The 20973-nt window shown below is 35.9% G+C and overlaps 2 protein-coding genes across 9 annotated transcripts in view; one reads left to right on the top strand and one right to left on the bottom strand.

The window, feature by feature from the left end:
- LOC136348239 (probable phosphoserine aminotransferase) overlaps positions 1 to 20973 on the top strand; it is a 35483-nt gene that overhangs the window by 11966 nt on the left and 2544 nt on the right. The window contains exon 1 of one of the 4 annotated variants that reach the window (XM_066299034.1): positions 20506 to 20657. The exons of 1 other annotated variant lie outside the window; for it this stretch is intronic. The gene's annotated coding sequence lies outside the window, so the exon portion shown is untranslated. Of the gene's footprint in view, positions 1 to 20505; positions 20658 to 20973 lie in introns of those variants that run through there. 2 more of the 4 variants (XM_066299104.1, XM_066299185.1) reach the window with 2 other exon arrangements.
- LOC136347919 (beta-glucuronidase-like) lies at positions 4827 to 20893 on the bottom strand. 5 transcript variants are annotated; one of them, XM_066298706.1, is made up of 13 exons: positions 20874 to 20893; positions 7373 to 7563; positions 7145 to 7327; positions 6924 to 7090; positions 6738 to 6871; positions 6494 to 6684; positions 6323 to 6443; positions 6078 to 6276; positions 5664 to 5807; positions 5531 to 5615; positions 5304 to 5480; positions 5104 to 5245; positions 4827 to 5054 (listed from the first exon to the last, which is right to left on the bottom strand). In XM_066298706.1, exons 2-13 carry the CDS (start codon positions 7544 to 7546, stop codon positions 4858 to 4860), a joined length of 1914 nt encoding a protein of 637 aa, XP_066154803.1. In that variant the 5' UTR covers positions 7547 to 7563; positions 20874 to 20893; the 3' UTR covers positions 4827 to 4857. The 5 variants fall into 5 exon arrangements, with proteins under 5 accessions (XP_066154803.1, XP_066154477.1, XP_066154638.1 ...); XM_066298380.1 differs by lacking the exon at positions 20874 to 20893 and adding an exon at positions 17920 to 18098; XM_066298541.1 differs by lacking the exon at positions 20874 to 20893 and adding an exon at positions 17920 to 18098 and having other exon boundaries at positions 7373 to 7518.

Here is a 20973-nt window from a genome sequence, read left to right as displayed (position 1 = left end):
CAAAGGAAATAATTTTCGACGATTAAGGCCAGTGTGTCTCCGATATTAACAAAAGTGAACGTTGACCAGTATGGCCTGCACCAACATAAAACTTTGCTGAAAATTCCACATTAATTCATCTTTGTCATTCAACACGGGAGATTTATTTCTTCGCGATAGTTTCCATTAAGTTTGGCAAAAATTGCAAATTTAATAATAAATAGGTGCGAGCGGGAGAGTGGCAGCTGCAGCTGCGGCGGTATCCTGTCAGCTGCGCCAAGATTTTCGCCTACGACGATTCATTATGCCGTAGCTGAAAGACGAGCGCTCCCACTTCTCAGGTGGGATCACGAGGAATTGCATTTGTGGATTTCGTCTTGAATTGAAATCAGGTGTGGACCCAACGTTTTCCAGAAAAATAATCCTAAAGCTTTGTGTGACTAAAATCGATATTGCCCCATGGACTTGCACGATGTAAACTAAGCACCCTTTTCCATGAACGAAAATTGTTTTCCTCGGTTAGTTTTAATTTTGAACTTCACCCCCTCAAAACTGGCGCAGCTTGCTGACCCAGCTGGTTGAAAGTACTGTGGAATGAGACGCAAATTACTCACAAATTACTCATAATAAAAATGTGAGCTGAAATTCATTAAAAAAATGGCCTATCATATTGAGATGCTATCCAGTAACCTATTTGCATGATTTGCATTATTGCAGACGCGCAGACCTACTGGTCGTTGGTTGTGTTTGTTTTTTGTTGTGGGTTGTGGTTCCTCTAAGGACTTGCTGATAAGTGGTTGATCTTAGGGAACATCTATATGCTCTCTCATGACATAGTCTGGTTTCCGTCTTTGTCTTTTAAGTTTTTTGTGCAAGAGCCTTTGTATCTGATGTTGACACATTTAGTTAATTTAAGACGCAATTTGAGAGATCGATAACGACTCCAGTTTATTTATGGCAACCAAGGAATATTTATGATTAACGACCATTTTCCCTTAGTATCCCAAAATGTCCGGAGAGATTAACGGAACACCATCTTTCAATAAACCAGACAAAATTACATCAGTAAGCCGTTGGAAGATCTGAGCTGCTTTGCAAAATCCGAACATCATTAACTGAGATTCAAACGATCCGAATGGTATGCTCATTGCTGTTTGTGGTATCATCTTCGATTTTTCTATCACCCGAAAAAATTCTCTTTGGTGATTTGTCAGTTTTTCCAAATATTCTAAAATCTTTAGAGATTTGTTCTTTATGTAGCAGAATCTTTAAATTACTGAATTTATCCGAAATTGGCGTAAATCCTATACAGGGGGTTATTGAAGTACGCGGCCAAACTTCAAGGGGAGATTCTAAGAAGAGAAATTGATATAGATATAAGTCCAGTAAAGCTTAATTTTCAAGATGCAGGTCGTCAAAAAAAATCTTTTAATTGTTTTTTTTTTTGGAAAAATTTTGATAATCCTTTAGCTGATTTTGTTGAAATTTAATAGTATTAGTTATGGTTATTCATGTCATTTATGCGCCACTGACTTTTTTAAAACTTTTATATTTTTTCGCATTAAACACTATCGTGGCCGCCGAAGTCCTCGGATTTAAATTCGTTAGTTTTTGTCTATTAGGGAAATGTAAAGTACTTCGTTTATATAACTCCAGTCAACACCGAAGAAGAATTAATCCAACGGATACGGGATTCATGTCATCAAATAAGAAATACGCCGAGAATCTTTCAACGTGTTCGATAATCGATGTTAAGACGATTTAATACTCGCATTGAAGTCGAAGAAAGACTCTTTCAGCAACTATTTAAGTCGCGTCTTCCTTATTGTTAAATGTTTTTTTATTAACAAATTTGCGTACCATTTATTTAAGTGTTGTTTTAATAAAGTGTTTTCCTTGTTTAGTTTTTCTTAAATTTAGAGCGTTACCCATGTGCTCACCAATAGCAAGAGGAGACAACCAATTTCGAGCTTAAAAGACTTCGTTGTACTACATTGTAAACTGTCATCAAGTTCCAACGTTATATTGGTTTGCGTTTTCGGGTTATTTAGGACCTTTTCTTTAAATACGTAATGATGAAAAAGTGACACCCTGTATCTTGAAAACGAAGTATTTTCGTATCTATATTTATATAAACTTTACGTCTTAAGATCACTCAAAGGATCACCTCTTGAAGTGACCACGTACTAAAATAACATCCTATATATCAAATTTCACTGAATTGTCCTGAGGTGACACTTGGAAAGTTTAGGTAAGGAAACACTTTCACCACATCTGATATACATAGCAAGTTCTGGGATTTTCTGGAGAAAATTTTCGGGCTATGTTAACTGCAGAGATCCAACCTGAGCTCACCTCCTCTCAGTGGATCTGAGATACACACATCAAGCCCATTATTTTACTCTAACCAGTTAGACATTCTCAACTGAACTAAACCTGCCTGCGAGCCGATACAAACCACACTTTACTCATTAAATTTTTCGAAAATGTAATAATTTTTTTTTCAAAAGCCTTAAAGTGTCAAAAGAAAAGTACACCCCTGGAAGGGTCTATTTTTCAAACATCGCCCAAAAGATGCAGACAAAAACCCTAAAACCGACATTCCCGGCAAAGACGTCTCCGTTTCCATCCAATCCTCCATTAATATTGGATGATCCCGATTGAGGAGTCTGGCACCGATATCATTTGCATGTAGATGGCGCGGATTCTCCATAGGCCCATGTTCTTTTCTCCAGAGTTTGATGTATGTAAATTGGATAAAATGACGTACCTGGGAATGAAATTTGTCCCTGCAGGGCACCCAAGGAGAAAGATTCCAAACTGAAGGGACATTAATTATGGAAAGAGTTCCGGTTATAGGGATGTTTACGAGGACCGGTAATTACGTGTTTTGCGTCAGTATCCGGCGAGATGAGGGACGACGCATTTTGGGGGTGGATGGATTAATATTTTACCGGGATTCAATACGTTAATTTGCATGAAAAAATTCTTACTCGTGTAGGGGATAATTTGGGGCAATTTCGGAAAAATCTCCACACAGAATCCATAATGGCACATTTGAATTTTAAATGTTTTGGCTCGGTTAATATTCGCTCGGTAATTGTGGGGATATTTAATATTTTAACAAATTACTGGAGATACGTATTATTAGGCCTGTTTTGCATAAAAGGTCGGCTTGAAAATTGTGCGTAATAAGGGGGGAATAGTTTGTTTTTATGTAAAACTTCATAATCCTCCCTTGTTTACTGACACGATTAGGCAAACTTTCGTCCTCATTTAAAAGCCATTCTATTTAAATGAACCCGCTAATATATTCCCCAAATTATCCTCCGCAGTGAGAAATTCCAAAGTTTATGCTAAAACTGAGCAAATCCACTCTATAAGCTTCTGTAACTTTGAAACTATTAAAATTATCATAATATTTAGGGGAAATTTAGGCAGCCATAGGCATGTATATGTTTATTTATGCAAATTGGAAAATTGCCTCAAACCATCGGGGATAAACAAAAGGCTTTTCGGGACCGTTTTGAAAATATCTACATGCATAATACGACCGCGTGGCTCGGTTCAAGTTCATTTATATTTCACGAGAAACATGCTTGAGTTTGCTCGCAATTTCACAAATTAAAATCCCAGCTACATACAGAGGAGCCTTAAAAGTAGCCAAAAGTGAACAGACGTTATATCAACACGAAAGGTCGTTCGCGTGAGTTAGGAGCCCCATAAAGATGCTTTACGACCATTCGGAAATGGAATAAATAAAAAAGAAGGTCCATCCATAACGCCCTCAGAGGCGATTTCGAGTAAACGTTTATCAGCTGCGACCAATCAAAAGGTGCTAGAACGATTCCTCTGGGGCGCCCTTGATCCGCTACTTTCTCGTTAGAAAAACAAAACAATCCGGATTCCGGGAGCAATATAAAACGAAATGAAACAATATTTCTTGGGTAATCCGGCCAGGTAGCGCTCCGGGGGCAAGGGTCTATTAGCACTTTACGACGGCACAGTTTAAGCGAAGGATGCGAGGATTTCGAATGAAGATGTACAGCACCAATATGGAACCGTGAACACCACTGTAGATTCGGAATTGCCACATAGTGCGGGGAAAACAGAGATACGCAAGAAATTGAGCGAGGATTAAGCCAAACTGTTTCGAATGTTTGTCTGCTCAGCTTTTTTTTTTTGTCAAACGTGTAAGTATCAATTGAATCGACTCCGACTACCGTAAGCAGCTTAGATCAGTTTCGGTATTATTTGAAACTCTCTACAAGAAGTGCGATCCCCTCACATCGTCCTTTCAAGTCACACTTACCCTCAAGACAGAAATCAACTAGCTACATAACCATAATCGTGCGATTCAGGAAGATTTACAGCCCAGTGACTGCGATTGGCTTATTCCCGACAATTAGGCTCTTCCTACTCGGATTTCAATAAATTCATCGAGCTCAACAATTTGCTATAGTCTGCGTGAATACTTCGGTGCGTTAATAGCTTCTTAGTAACTCAATTCTTACTAAAATTGCTTTGAATATAATGTAATTTCGGTGGCATATGACTGAGATTAAATCACTTTCATCCGTACCCGAACTTACCTGAACCAAGAGCAACAAGAATCCGATAACCCGCATTAATTGAGCCAAGAGTAACAGGAATCTCAGACGTGCTTACCACTGTTAGTACTCGTGGTACTCGTGGTTGAATGTTCAGAGAGACCCGGCCTATCCGGGGATCACCAGAAAATTTCGCTGGAGGACTTAACCTACTAAGCGAAATCTATTGAGGTTTTATGTCGTTTGGTTTAGTATTGAACTGGACAGTTCTCGTAAGAAACATTGAAACACTCTAGCCCATCTGCAACACTAGAATTTTATCTTCATCTTACAACTCATCTTTAAAATTCACATTTTTTGAACTTGTAAAACTCACAATGTAGGGGTCTAAATCCGCAGGCAAAGTAGCATTGTTCAGGTTATGAGCCAACTCCCAGTATCTCTTTCTCATCCTGAAAGCTGCTTGTTTAGGTTGACGGCTACGTGTGAAGAGACCTTTCTTGTTCCCTCCCAACCTACGGATATCTAAAAGACACAAAATATGGCAAAAGTTCGTTGTAAGCAGCTGTAATACCTTGATCAGTTCTAAAATCCGCAAAACACCAAATCATCTCCCCGACCAACCATCCCTGATCATCTCTAAGCTCATCAAAGGCTTTGAAGTACTCCGTTATGAGGTCGTTTTGGTATTCTTCAGACCAAATAAAGGTTGGCAGCTTAGGAATCGAATAGTTTTAGTATTTATTATAATATTAATGAACGTGATGATTATACATAGCTCAGTCCCTCTTTACTGTCAGCTCCATATTCAGTGTAAATTACAGGCTTGTTGAACTTTGTGTGCCAGCCTTTGGCCTGTTCCAGAACTCTCGGATAAATCCCATCAATTTCTCCTACTTGGTGATACCAGGCTTCATATCTATTCACTCCCAGAATATCCACGAATTGGGCCTAGATTTTTATTGATGAACATACTTTAGAGGTCGAAGGAAATGTTTTACCGCATATTCGGTGTCGTAGGTATAGGAATTTGCTAACGTGATAGGTCTCGAGGTATCCAGACTTTTTATATGGGCTTTAATTTGTCTGGAACGTTCTCACTTAATTTAACGAATTTCAAGAGGTCTTAGGTACCTGTAATAATCTTCAGAAACAGGTTCTCCTATCACAGGCTCATTGGCAATCGACCACAAAACCACGGAAGGTCTGTTTTTGTCTCTTTTATGCAACTCTGTAAGGGACCTTTTATGGTTTTCCAGAAGCTCTTTGTTATAATCCCTGGAAGAATAATAATTGTTAATTTAGGCCAATACTACGCCTCTGGCTGATTTTATAAGGGAAAAATCTGTACGTGATCCTCTTCAAGTCCCTTAAGGAAATTCTTAGATCAATACTCCGTCGGGATGCGACCTTATTCTAATGAATTAGAATATTTTAGAGAGGTGGTTCGGTATGATAACGAAGTTTAAATGGAGTTATTTGTCAAAGTTGAATCACATCGAAATAGATTCAGGGACGTCTCCAAAGTTTTATTTAAATTTTACTTACTGGGTGTTGACTGCCGGAACTTCGTCAATAACCATAATACCAAATTGATCTGCCAAATCCATGATTTCGTCTGCGTATGGATAATGAGAGGTCCTGAAGGAGTTCGCACCAATCCACCTGATTAAATTGAAGTCTCTAAGAATAGTCGGCAAATCGAGGCCTTTACCTCTAATATCTGAGTCTTCATGCTTGCCAAAACCTAGGAAAATTTTTATATATACCATAAATAGATAACATAAAATCACCTCTCATGTAGATATTTTTTCCATTTATAGTGAAAGTGGTGTTTGTGTATTCCAGAACTCTAATGCCGAATCTTTGTTTGTAATAATCCAGTAAAACATCGTCTTTTGATCTTATGAAAACCTATCAAAATTTCTTTGATGAATATGATATCATTCAGAATAGGTAATTGCCTCAAAAGTATAGAGATATCCAGGATTTTTGGCCATCAAATACGGCCACCATAAAGTAGCATTGTTGATATTTAAAGTGCTACTCTGGCTTGAACTTGTACCAGCCACTTTGCCTTTATTATCCAGGATGTTGATCTCATACTTAAGGGTAGAATCTCCCCCAACCACTGCCACATTATAATTGATCAGGCCTAGAAAACATCGCTGATAACGTGTCCGTGAATCACTTTAATGATTCAATTACCGTCAGAGCCATTTAAGTTTGTGTGAATGTCTATATCATCGATATAAATTTCGTTAGTCGTATAGAGATATACAGGCCTGTCAATTCCTGCGTAGTTGAAGAAATCGAAGGTATAGGAAACTTTCTTTCTTCCACTGCAATATGTTATAGTGAAACGGTAAAAAATAATTAAAACATTCAGTATACCTAATTAAAGTATTTAATTCCCCTTGAGGTATTGTGGTGTTGGTCAAAATATTGTTCACTTCGACTAAAATATCGTTGTCTTCTCCTAGTTTCAAAAATTGGGAAACTTCAGCTGCAAATGGGAGATGTCCAATTTCATGCTCCGCAGCGACTTCTCCATTAATGGACTGCAACTCTCCTTTCAGCTTTCAAAAGATCTCTTTTGAGTATCCAGAACTTACCACTGTGGCATTATAACAAACGGACCCAAATCGAATCCAAACTTTTTTATTTTTCCAGGAACTGGGAACAAAGAAGCTTCTCTTATACCAAACAGCTCCAGCATGATCTCTCACATCCAGTTTCGTTGATATATCATTATAGCTTGAGGGTACTGGCATTAAATTAATTTCCTGATCTTCAGACTAAAACTTCTATGTTACCTCATGATTTAGAAGAGTTAAACTTACCTCCTCAATTGAGTCGACATGACTGCCATTTATGGTGAAGTACCACAGACCATCAAGGCTGATAACGTCTCTAGTGGGTGATGGGGTAACTTGCAGGACTCCTGCTTGAACTTCATAAGTTGCAAGTACAAGTACTGCCCATATTGCTAGAGATGTTGGGGGTAGTTTTATCATATTCTTATATGGAGAGGCTATAAAAATTATAAACTTTATTGAAGATGAAGGTACTTGAAAATTGTTGTTTTGGTAAGAATGAGCCTTTTGAGATAGAGAGAGAGAGAGAGAGAGATAAAATCATTAGTGTTTGAAGTGATTTTTGTTGAATTAAATAATGCAAATTATATAGCAAATAAGAATTTTGGTATATCATAAAAGAATCATGAATTTCATGCAATTTACTCGAAAATTCCAGAAATTCAATTAGCTCTGCCTAATAGTACTAAGACTACCGATCAAATTTCAGACCCAAGCGCGGTGGATCAATTTACAACAAGCACCAAAAGAGTCTGAATTTGTAAAGTTGTTCACTTATGAGTCAAAAAGTTGGAAATTGTTTACAAAAGAATAATAATGAGTTAGGTGGCTTGCTCAGATTTGAAAAATAGAGCGAATGTGGTTTTAAAAATTTCGTATTGAAATCCGAATGGTTCATTGCTGTTTTCGGTAAAAAAAAAATTAGAAAATGGCGTTGATGACTGTATAGCGACCGCAAGAAAGATTTCGACTTACAATTTGGATAGCTTTAGTTAGAGATAGAGTTAAGAGTTTTTGATGATGCGTGGAGAGATTTTTTGGATTTCTTTCGTAAAATTGCTAGTCAAAAATCCAGCGCATCCCGATATTTGAAAAACAAAATTTAATAAGCGAAGCTAACCTACATCGAACACAATATTTTAAATTACAAACTCAGGTTAAATAACCATTTAGAAATTTATATGTATTCAAATCGATGATATTCACCTAATTCTGTCTTCTGAATGGACACACTTGTACACCAATGCCGTGCATGCATTGCTTATGACCCAAATATCATTAACCAGCTACTGCTTAAGATAAGAAAGACCCTCATAGATATATCTAATGTTAAGATAATAAACAACAACATAAGTGTTTTCCTTCAATAAATCAATAATATGTTGAGGATTTAAAATGTTTACCACTCAAAACGGTTAATTTTCAGGACTTTATCATGAGGAAATATTCAAACATATGTATTAGCTTGCGATAATATCAAGAAAGAAACTTGAACAATTTGAAGAAACCTTTAAGTAAACTAACTTAAAATTCTAATAAAGTTTCAAGTTTTATTTTGATTTAGTCAGGGAACACTTGAACTCTTTAGGAAAACTATTCAGAAGTGTCCAAAGAGAGGTTTTCTAAGCCTGAGACACTTGAATGCGTTGAAAAATCACTGTCACATCGATTTTTCAAGAACCATTTTTTGTTGTAGCCAAGAGTAACAAAGGTTTTCCAATTTCTTTCTCTCAATATTTCCAGTTCCTAAACTAATTTTCAGATAGAACGGAGACCGCGAAAAGTTAACCACTCGGCTTAACAAAGTTCCACTTTCCGTTCAGGTTCGGTTCGGCATTCGGCCGACAAAAAGGCGATTTCCATGCAAACACCCCCAACATCGGAGGCATTTTCTTTGTGACTAAGCCTGGAAATCCCCGCCAGGATATTTAAATTAAATTGAATTAAACTGGGAATGTTTTAAGCTCATTTTGGTCGCTTTGAGCTCGAAGATTGAACCGGTCTTGTCTTTAGCAGGAATTCTGGTTACCTTCAAAGGACCATACCTGAAAAGTTATCCAGAAAGTTTATAGTACGCATTAAAGCCTGAGGCATTCGTTGAAATAATTATTTACGGGAGTGATTAGTATTGTTTCAGATCATTCAACAACCCCAAATTACATGGATAGCATATAGGGGTGATCAGCCTAATACTGATTGACAATTGAAACGTGTTTTCCTTTGGAATGAAAGCAAACAGGGGACGTACTCTCCAATGTTGGAAGGGGGGCGAATTTCGGTTTACATACATAATGCATGTTTGCTATTTAAACTATGCCACTCACGATACGGTCGTACTGGGGGGTTAAATTTCTGCGAAAATCGCCAGAATTTGACTCCACGGGTGGGTAGTCGTGAGGGGGGGGGAGGTTATTTATGGGGAAACATTAAAAGCGCGCCAGTTTTATGGGCCCATCCTTCTTCCTTGAAGGGTTGTAAACAATTAATTAAGGCCCCTGGAACTGGAGTTCGACTGAAATAACATGGCTTATAAACGAGCTTATTTGACGATACAATGATATATATCTCTTCAGAAAGTTTATATTAGTCACTGTTTTCTTTTTGCTGTTAATAAGGATATTTAACAAATGTCGCTTTTTCTGGTCTTAACAAGGGAAATCAAAGAAAACACTTTCAGTCACGATCTTTGGGTTTGAAGAGACCTAAGTCCACTCGCAACTATATTTAGAACGAGACAGATGGCAGAGAGTTGTTGTTCTTAATCTTCAGCTTGTCATCCTCAATGAGCAATAAAAACAAGTAAATTACGCTTTGCTCTTCAAATGCAATTAGAAAGTTCCGTTAGACAACAATTGATAGAAGCATCTTTCAATCATTTACATGCCCAAAAAGGCTGATATATTCAAAGGAACTCCAATATTTCTTGTTGAACCATGACGTCAGAAATGATGAGGATGGGGCCAAAGAGTCTAAGGATAATACATATTTTATTAATATGTAATATCTTTGCACACATACAGAATGTGAATATTTTAGGGTGCGATTCCTGAGGTCATTTTATGGAGAAAAGTTCATATGAATATGTGTCTACGACGGTCCAAATTTTTAACTACGGGATGTTGAAATTTTTTGAACCGATATTTTTTACTTTTTCAGAAAGCCCTTTTGATATTGCTTTTCATATTTTGATGTATATTAATGTTAGAACCCCATATTTGAGTAAGAAAAGTATTTCAATTGTTCAACCAGTGGTGTTCCTACATACATGTCTTCCGATATTATTTACGAAATAAGTGGTACGCCACTGACATTTTTTCGCGGGAATATTTTTTCTGATTGAGCTTGTCAGTTCTGCTTGAAAAGATCTATTATGATAAGCTATAAAAAATAAAGTATATAATATAAGATAATGACTTATAATAAACTCTTGCAATAAACAAATTAATTAAGACGATTTTTATTGTATTAATCCCGAACAGCGCATCTAACGAGAAAAGTGTAACAGCTTTTTTTCATGTAGAATCGACCGGCCTAATCAGGAAAAACATTCCAGCGAAAAAATGTCAGTGGCGTGCCACTTTTTTCATAAGTAATATCAGAAAACATATAGGCAGAAACGCCGTTGGCTAGCAATAGAATGACTTTTTTTCATTAAAATGCGAGATTTGTAAAGTAATGTATAAAGTACTTTCTAAGAAATTTGCGGAAATTTGTCTTCATAAAACGACCCGAGGAATCACACTCTGAAATATTAGCACGACATTGAGGAATATCCCGTATACGTATAAATATAAAACATGTAAGTTAGCAAAGGTAAACTCACACTCTAAATTTCCGGCTTAAAAAGGTCTCTAAGAGGCGTAAGGTTGGCTAAAGTGGGGAGATTTAATTCATAAGCTTTCAGATTACTAGCGCTCGCTTCAGATTCACAAAAAATTCTCAGTGAAAAGAGAATCGTAAGGTATGTAAGACATGTAAGGTTAGTTCAAGTAATATCAAGCCATTTTCGAGTTAGAATTCGGTAGGTTACTACAAGTCGAACCTCCTAACTAATTCAGAAGAATGAACATCTAAACTGGTGATATACAATTCAAATGCAAAAATGTAAGGTAGTAAGGTACCTTTAATAAGTACATATGTAGTAATATAGTAAAACTTCCAGTGTGTTTAAAAAATTTAACATAACAAACAGTTCAGAGGACAGAACGTAACGTAAGTAAAGTTAAATTAACATCGTGCATTTGAGGTTTAAAGTGTCCTATAAGATGTTTAAGGTTAGATGGGGTGAGATGATACGACGATTTTCAGGCAACTTCAGTTCATTTCAGATTCACGGAGAATTTGAAGTGTGAAGAAGGTCGTAAGGCGTGTACGTTTACATGAGGAGATATCACTTTAAGAGTTAAAGAAAAGGCTGGAGCGAATCAACAGCTCGTTGACCTTATGAAAGGTGTAGGGTTAGTTAAACTTTAAATATGCACAATTTGTAAGAGCTGGAAAATTATTTCACGTGAACTCATCTGTATCGTGAAATTTGAGTTTAAAGAATGCTGCGATGAATGTAAATTTTAAGAGATTTGGTAGAATTTAGAGCGCACAGTAAGGGCGACAAGTTACTTCTGTTGAGTCTGAAGTGCGCTTGAAAAAACTGTATTTTCGGTTCAGTATACAGGGTCTGGCATTGAGAGCTTATAGAATTCGTATTGTTACAATTTAGAAGAAATAATACAGCGAATCTCCACTACACGTCTTTATTTCGCTTTTTCGCCAAATCGAAAAAATTATCAAAAAGTACTAGGTCGTAGGGGTTATACATCGCCAGCCGCATTGTTGGCCGCGACATCATCACAACTTGGCTGAATCACCCAATGAATAACACTCAAAAATGAGCAACCACCACCAATAATTTATTAGTAACAATATATAAAAAAGCGCAAACTTAATATATTTTTGAAATTTATATTTTTATTTAAACCAGAAACTGATTATAACTTCGTTTTTTTCAATCGGAACATGACAGTTTCTTTTAAATGAGAATGAGAGTTTATCGAATATAAACATAAGTTCCATAACGCAACATAGTACCGATTCTTAGTCATTTTTTTAATTAATATAATTTTTCCGATTTACGTGAAACTTACAAAACTATTTGACATAAATTGATAAAATAAGTTTTAAATAACTGAAAAATTAATACATGTTTCCGAATAATTAAAGAAGTAAGAAAAATGCTTGAAAAAAATTAGTGAAATTTAGAATTTTTAAATTCCAAAAAGTTTTTTTTTTTGAAATTACACCCTATAATGATTTTTTTAACATTAGGTTGGTAGAAAAAATTAACACGCACGATATTCATCATAACTAAAAAAATTCGTTGTTTTTGAATAAATCGAAAAAACTATGAACAATTTATTCTGCGTAGATAGTAGTTACATAATCGCACCATTACAGGAACAAGTTACTTAATATTTATTTAAATTGTTTGTTTCATTTTTTCCAATGCCAGATTTTTCAACAAAAAAATTAAAACTTCAAAAGAACATTAAGTTTCTAATTTTCCTTATACAGGTTGTCTCAGCCCCTAAAGGAGAACCCTGTATAACTCAATCTTGGTGGTGTGCGGTATAGGCAGAGAAATAAATGGGGATGTTAGAGAGTGGGATGATAATGTGTCATTTGGATTAGCACGACAAAAAATATTTTTTTCCTAAATATATATTTCAGGTGCGCAAAATTTTCCTCCTTTAAACCAAAAGAAACTTTTTCATTGACACTTCTTAAGGTATCTTCAAAGACCAAAATACTCCCTCAGTGGCTCCAAAATTTAAAGTTCGATAAGTCGTTTAAGAGATTTTAGGCTCTAGAAAAACGTTATTTCATCACTGTGTCAGCTTAAACGCAAGTTGGGAAAGCTTTTGTGACATGCTCGAGAGAATCTTCAGAAAGCGATTAGATGGGTTATTCTTGCCGGTTCCAATTTCACGTCACATTGCACATTCGCTTTGTAGAACGGGGGCCCCTTTTAATACGTTCCTAAAAGAGCCCCGAGCCCGGATTATCTTTAGGAATATTGGATATGAATTCCGGGTTCAGTCATGGATGTAACGTCGTTTCCTGCTTAAACCTGTTGCAAGTGCACTTTTTGCTGTAATAGCCCTCATTAACGAGGGCGAGAGTGACACTGTAAAGTTTCCCGAATCAGTTAGCTGGGCCAAGGCAGAGAATTTCCATCATCTATCAGAGTTAGTCGGCCCTCGTGGGAATATCCTCTGAGACGGATAAACGGGAAAAGCTGGCTGAATTTATTGCCTGGAGAAATCTTGGCAATTAAATCAGTAAATATCCTTTTCCGAGTGCCTGGATTTAGTCCAGGTTGGACTTTGGAAGTCTCATGTTTCTCTGGTGAAAACTTATATTGAGGTTAAACGCCTATAACAACATATGATTTACGAACAGCAATAACTCGCTCGATTAAATATGAGATTCCCCGGGATCATCCTACACTATTAACAATTTAATTAGCGTGTTCTCGGGTAGTTACATACAGTGTGGACATAAATAACCGACATAGAGACTGCAATGTAATAAATTCTAAGCTAACAACCTAATAAATAAGCACACGTTTTATTTTTATATTATCGAAGCCTATTAACCATCCTCCGTTATAAAATCTTTTTCATGGTTTACCCCAATAAAAATGTTTAAACTCATCCATCTGGCTGTCATCTAAAACCGAACCACTGCCGTATCTTACGCGTTATCGCCTCATAAATATAGTTTTTTGCTGTCACGTATGAACGGCATCGCACTAGGGGATTATGGACCCCTTATGGGTAATAAATTACCAAATCTTCTTGAGAAGAATTGTTGAGTGTCTGAGTTGCTTAGGAATCAAGAAGTTAAGGGCAAATCATTTCAAAACTACTTTTAACAAGACAAGAAAGGAACGTGAAAATTCGAAAGAAAATGCGGTAAAATATTATTCTAAGATGCAAAAACATAGCGTTATCGAAGTAGTATTATGAGGAAATAAAGATGTTGCGCGAGACCCTGATTAATGCACCGTTACTCATCGGTGAAGCATGCTGATTAAGTTTTACTATGTATTTTTCACATGTGTCTCAGGAACTTGTACAGGGGCCTCAGAATTAAGTGCCAACCCTTAAACAGCGCAATGTACGTGCAAAAATAGTAGCTAATTGGTAAATAAACATATGTCCTCAAGTGTTCCCTAATAGAAATACAACTCCCTGAAGGGGGCCCCAATGAGATTATTTTTTCTAAATAACTCCCAAACTCACGCGTTTACTTCGCATAAACGTATGAAATTTTGGTAACCTCACAATTTTTACATGCTCAATCCATATATCTGATCGAAATAATGGTGAATTTGTCATTGAGGGGGTTTGCGTTCTAAAAACAGCCATATTTTTTTGAGTGCCTGAGAATTTTATATTTCTTTGTTAAAAATCTGTACATCTAGAGCTTTTCACTCAAAAATGGTACTTTTGAATAATATCTCTAACTGTTATCGTTTTTGAGATGTATGAAGTTTCATGTTCTGCATACATTTCTTCGTGTTATTTTCGGTTATACGCTGAAGCAGTTTTCGAAGCAAAAGCCAGCTGTTTAATGTTTGGCAATTTGATATTTCTACGTTCTAATCAGTTATTTTTCTCAAATATCTTTATGAAACTATAGTTGCGGAACGTAAGGTAAAGCTAAACAGAATGTTAAACCATTTATGTATATAAGTGTTCAAATAAATTCCACACTCCGTGCATTTGCGTCATTCTTCCAGGCTAAATTTAGTGTTATTGTAAATACGTACATAAAATGTATGTTATTTAAAACTTACAGTTGATCCAGGGATAGTAGTAATATTGACTAATGATCTTAAGGCCATGCTGAGGTATTCTTCAGTGATATTTAATGCCTGTTCGAAATTGTGGTCTCTAAGAGGCCTTCCTTGTCACTGAGAACGCCTAAATGTACCATATTCCACTAAGTTTCTGTGTACAGTGACAAAGAATTTTCGATGGGGCACTGTCCTGGCAGGATATCGCATTTGATATACCCGTGATTGATACAACCGCATTCGCATTACCACTGCAAAAACCATAAATAAAGTGAATATCAGCTAGTTTATTATTTGCAAAAAGTTTCATAATTCACTCTAAATTAAATTTACACAACTAGAGATTCTTAACTAATTACTAAAAATATTAAACTGTCGAATATCAAGCAACTGGCTTTTATTTCAAAGACAACTTCAGTGTTTTACTGAAAATAACGTGAAAAAAATATATGCAGAACATTAAACCGTATATATCTCAAAAACGGTTAAAAAAACTCTAACTTTACACATTTTTAGCAAAGAAGTATACAATTCGCATCTACTAGAAAAAATATGGCTGTTTTGTAACGCAAACCCTCTCTATAACAGCTCTATGATTCACAGTTAACTACATTGATCATCACTTCATCACTTGGATTGAGCACGTCAAAGTTGTGAAAATATCAAAATTTCAAACATTTTATTAAGCAGTTTAAAAGTTATTTAGCAACAATAATATCTCCATTAGGGGGCACTTTAGGACATATGTTTATTTGCCATTTTGGTATTATCCTTGCACGTACATTACGCTATTTAAGGGTTGGCACCTAATTATGGGGTACCCTGTATAAAGCCGTCCCCAGTGAACTCGTGAGAATTAAGAAATTCGCATTCGTATTACTTATATCTTGCTTATGATTAATGACTTGGATTTCTCGATTTTATCATAACCCTCATTGTAGCTTTCAATGTATGTATGTACATGTGTTTATACATGTATGAACTGTATGTAACAAAAATACTCACGTTTAAACCCGCGTGTGCTATTAAATACATAGCACGTGAATAACGACACTGATTACTCATTTATTCATGAGAAAGCTCACGGATATCATACTAATCGGTCATTTCAAATTTGCTTATATAGGGTGATTCGTGAGGAACTGCGTGCGGCCAAACACGAGATACAGTGCATCAAAATGTAACGGATGGACCCCACATATCTTATATCAATATGGCGTATTTCAAAATTACAGAGTGTTAATGGTTGGAATTTTATTTCAAAATTACTTATCAATTTTTTGTGCTTTCATGGCATCAACACCAAAATTGGTATACTCAGATTTTGTAAGACACCAAGTAAGAATTTTCATCTAATTTTTATGTAGTTCCTAGAAGGCGCTGATTACAACCCACCACTTCAGTATATTCAGTCACGGTTTTTATGAGTGCAACTAAGGTTAAATTCTATTCAATGTAATGAAAGGGCATCTACTTTTACTCAAAGAAGGTATTTTCGTGTCATTCCGATACCTCTCGCCGTCCATGAGATTCTTATCCATGGCCAATTCGTATGGTACTAAGTCAAGTCCTCAAAAACGATGGTGGCTGCAAGTGCGCCAATATTTAAACAATGTTTTTCCATATCGTTGGATCGGTCGTAGAAATGACTTTTTAATTTTTCGTGAGAAGTCCAGACCTGCACCCTTTGGATTTTTCAATATGATCAAGTATGAACGCGATTGTTTACAAAACAACGATTAATACTCGTAAAGAATTGTGGTGAAAAATTCAACGAGCAGCGGATGAAATTAGGCATAATGCTGATTTGGCAATTTAGGGTAAAAAGATCTGTGAGAAAAGAGATAGTAAAGTGATTTAAGGTGCAAGGTGGTCGTTTTGAACAGCTGCTCAAATAAGACTTATTTTTCACTTGTTAAAGGCTTTTCAGTTTTTTAACGCGGCGAAAGATTTGTTTGAAAATTAATAAAAGTCAGTCAATAATTTTTTTTTAAATAAATTTAGGGTATTTGACCTATAGATCTGGATTTCACGTGGGTCATAGAAATTCACATCCACGACCGATGTGGAAAAACACCGTTCAAATGTTGGCGCATTTGCTTTGCATCGTTTTTGAGGACTTGAAGTGGTACGACACAAATTAGCTTATCGGTAAAAATCTCGTAAACAGAGAGAGACATCGAGGTTATACTATTATAGAATATTTTTTTTGAGTAAAAATAGACGCTCTGTCATTAAAATGAATAGAATTTGACTTTAGTTGCACTTATAAAAATTATGACCAAACATACAGAGGCGGTGCGCTGTAATTAGCGCCCTCCAAGAACTACGTAGAAATTAGATGAAAATTCTGCTTGGTATCTCACAAAACCTAAGTATACCAATTTTGTGAGTGATGCTGTGAAAACACAAAAAATTATTCATGAATTTTAAAATGAAATTTTAATTTTTACACCCTGTAACACGCAACATTGATATAAGATATGTTGGATCCAATCGTCATATTTTGCTGTCCCCTATGTCGGGTTTCGCCATGGCCCATTCTCAAGCAATCCCCCTGTATAAAATATAAGGGTTCTTGAAAAATGTTTTTGGAATGCCGCAATTAATTTCGGAAAAAAAAAATGATTAAATTGATCGTCCTGTCCACTTTTCATAGAAATAAGTAATACATGATGTGAGAGCGAAAGTGAAAAAAAAGTGAAAGAGAGAAAGAATCGACAGTGGAATGTTGAGTAAGAAGTGTCCACTTACGGATGGGGCATACGTCTTGACCTATATGTAGATTGGAAAACAGGTATTGTGCGGGGGCGCTTTTTGATTGTGTGTATGCTTAATGATTTGTGAATTAGAGAATAGATGATTTATGTAGGAGTTGGATAAATATAATAGCATAGTATAGAGGCCTTAGGCAGTAGCAAGTATAATTTTATACCTTTTTGACTGGACAGCAATAAGTGTACACCCGTACATCGCCATATGATTTGATACCTGTGATGTTGCGTGGACTGGATCGTCATGATCATCACGTTATTCTATATGGATGTAGGCCCCTGAGGTCCTTGTCTTGAGTGCACCTAATCTCTTGAGGTCTTTGTCCTAAATGGACGCGACATGACGCGACACTAACCATTACAAGTGTTTTAGCTAGTCTTTAGCCTACATGGCCAGGAGAAGTACTTTTTAGTTAATTAATTGATAAGTAACCGAGTTGCCAAGTGTTGTTCGAGAAGGAGGCATCGGCCATGGAAGGGGGCCCGGCGAGTAATGTGTTTTGCATAACATAATTACATATATGCAAAGAATATATTTTACAAGTAAACACCCAATTTATATTTTAATTTGAATTTTCAATTACATGTATTAAACAGCTACCTATTTATTCACCGATCTAGGTGTAGTGGTATTTTTAAAATTTAATCTTTCATGGTAATTCAAGTGAGTTAAACATATTACCCGTCGATGATGAACCGCTTTTCTCACTTATGTAAATAGTATTTGTTTCATTACTATTCAAATGTGAACAGTTTTTTCAAATAAGCTTAGAGCTAAGTTTATAATTTTCCCTCAGTAAAATTATCCAGTCACAGATGTCCATTGTTACTCCCACGTAGAACTCGGCAAGCAATTAGCGAATTTAACTCGTGTTTTCTCGATATATTCAAGTACTTCACGGGTACATATGGGTGCTTTATTCAGACTAAAAGACTTCATAGATCGTTCCATTTCAGAGCTACCAAGTTTTTAATTTGGTTAAATCGTTAAGTCGAGTTATTGAGCCTCCAATATGCATTGCTATGCCTGCTTGTAAGTTACTCGAAACTTAAATAGCGAATTTCGACTGATACACATTATTTTACTTATCCTAAGGGCGTTCTAGACCCTTTCGTTTTGAAGTTGCAAATTTTAAAATTTGGTTGATTGTTTGAGTAAAGATACTGGGAATCACGAATATGCATTGCCGCTCTCTGTGAAAACCCGAAAGTTAAATGGGGATTTTAGATAATATTTTCAGTATTTTAAGGGAACATATGGTTGCTTTACTAGACCTAAAAAGGACGCCAAAGATCCTGCGATTTCGAAATTACAAATTTTTAAACCTGGTTGATTTTTTGATGAGAATTATTGAGACACAGATATTTATTGCTATTCTTGCTAAAACTCGGAAGCTGTGTAGCATATTTAGCTCGTATGTTCTGTGCTTTAAAAGGCTATATGAGTGTTTTACTGAGTCTCACAGGGTTAACCTATATCCTCCCATTTCTAAGATGTAATTTGAAAATTCGGATGATTCCTTGAACAGACCATTCGAATCAGAAATTTGTTCCCTCCCCAGAATAAACTATGAATCTTGCCTAAACCTCGATAGTTAAGTTATGAACTGAGCTCATATTTTCAGTGTTTTGGGAGCGCATATGGCGTTAACTCTTTAACTCTTCGAGTCTCTAATAAGCATTACTGCTCTTGCCCAGATCTCTGAAATTAAATAGGGAATTGATCTCACGCTTTTAATATTTTAAGGATACGTGTGAGAATTTCATTCAGTCAAAAGGGAATTCTAGATCCTCTCACTCAAATACTGTAAATTTTTAATTCGGGGAAATTCTCGAAGTAGAGGTACTGGGCCTTGGATAAGCGTTAATATACTCTTGTTCAAAATTCAAAAGTTAACTGGCGAACTCAGGTCATATTTTCAGGAAGTTGAGAATAAATACCGTGCGGGTCTAAATTGTCACCCTCCCTGTTAACTTTTTAATAAATTATTATTTCTAAAAAATTTAAAAGTAGCATTAAATTAGACCAAAAAGGCTCTATTTTGACGCTTGTTTATTTTTTTAAATGTCGCTTACGTTACAGCTAATGTAAAATGGCCGATTTTTTAAAACTGAAACGTGGATCAAGTGAGACCCCAAATCAAAGGCCATTCAAACCTATATTCAGTGCTGAAAGGGGATTGAAAATCTGTCAATTTGTTTTTGACAAAAATAGGTATAAATCTCAATACACTATTCAATGTAGTTTTGAAAGACCTTAAATTTGAGGCCCCACTTGACCCATGCTTAAGTTTTTTTAAATCGGGCATTTTGTTCTACTACTTTTGTAAGCAACATTAAAGAAATAAATAAACGTCAAAAACCAGTTTTTCGACGTATTTAATGCTTCTTTTGATTTAAAAAAACTGGTTAAAAAAATTAAAAGGGGGGCGGAGTGTCAATTTACAGCCGCATGGTATAAAAAAGTATTTTTCTTTCAGGGATACAGGTCACAAATCAATATTTTTCAATATTTTAAAATTCTCAATCCATGTCGATTTTTTAAAAGTAATAATTTGTTAAAAAGCGTACAGGAGGGGGTAAATTAAGAGTCGCACTGTATAGGTGTTTTTTGAATGTAAAGAGCCATCAAGGAAGTGGTTACAAATTAAGTAAGACGCTGGACAAAACGAGCTTTTTAACTAATCTTAAATTCTGAGAAAAATATGCAAGTTCAATTGGCAACACAGCAGTTCGCGTTCATTAGCGTTTCATCTACTTACATACACAACAATTTATTATTGGTTTAAATACTGATCTCGGTGGTCATTGTAAGTCGGTGAGTAATGTGAGTTGAAGAGTTCAAATCTACATTTAGATTGAGCTTCCTAAATTCAGAGATATATTAATTTTGCTACAGGTTAGTATACACTCACTAAATGATAAACTTTACTTGGGTGGTGACTGACATGTGTCGCTATCACAATGTACTATCTGCAATTACAACGTTGTCAGTTCCTCTTAAAAAAACGATAAAACTCCGCTTTCGCATTAAATTACTTTTCAGGCAAGTTTCTCATTTGGAATACCTCATTCCTGTTTGAATCCTTTGGGTTCAAATTTACGGTACGCTTACCTCAGACACTCGGCAAATTTCCCACGGTGGATTTAATCAGACGAAGACTATGTACCACTCCGGTTGCCAAAGATTAGATATAAGCGCCAAAACCGCATTA

The sequence above is a fragment of the Euwallacea fornicatus genome, chromosome 1, assembly GCF_040115645.1.
Source record: "Euwallacea fornicatus isolate EFF26 chromosome 1, ASM4011564v1, whole genome shotgun sequence".
In the NCBI taxonomy this organism is placed as follows: domain Eukaryota; kingdom Metazoa; phylum Arthropoda; class Insecta; order Coleoptera; family Curculionidae; genus Euwallacea; species Euwallacea fornicatus.
Note: the sequence above shows the minus strand (reverse complement) of the source record. Positions and strands in the feature narration are given on the sequence as shown.

What these genes read in the sequence shown, in the direction of transcription:
- LOC136347919 (XM_066298380.1), bottom strand. Translation starts at nt 18,010, where the DNA reads ATGATCATGACGATCCAGTCCACGCAACATCACAGGTATCAAATCATA. An exon ending in GATATCTCTATACTTTTGAG is followed by an intron (nt 6,444 to 6,493) that starts GCAATTACCTAT and finishes AAATTTTGATAG; the next exon opens with GTTTTCATAAGATCAAAAGA. An exon ending in GGATTTTAGAACTGATCAAG is followed by an intron (nt 5,055 to 5,103) that starts GTATTACAGCTG and finishes TGTGTCTTTTAG; the next exon opens with ATATCCGTAGGTTGGGAGGG.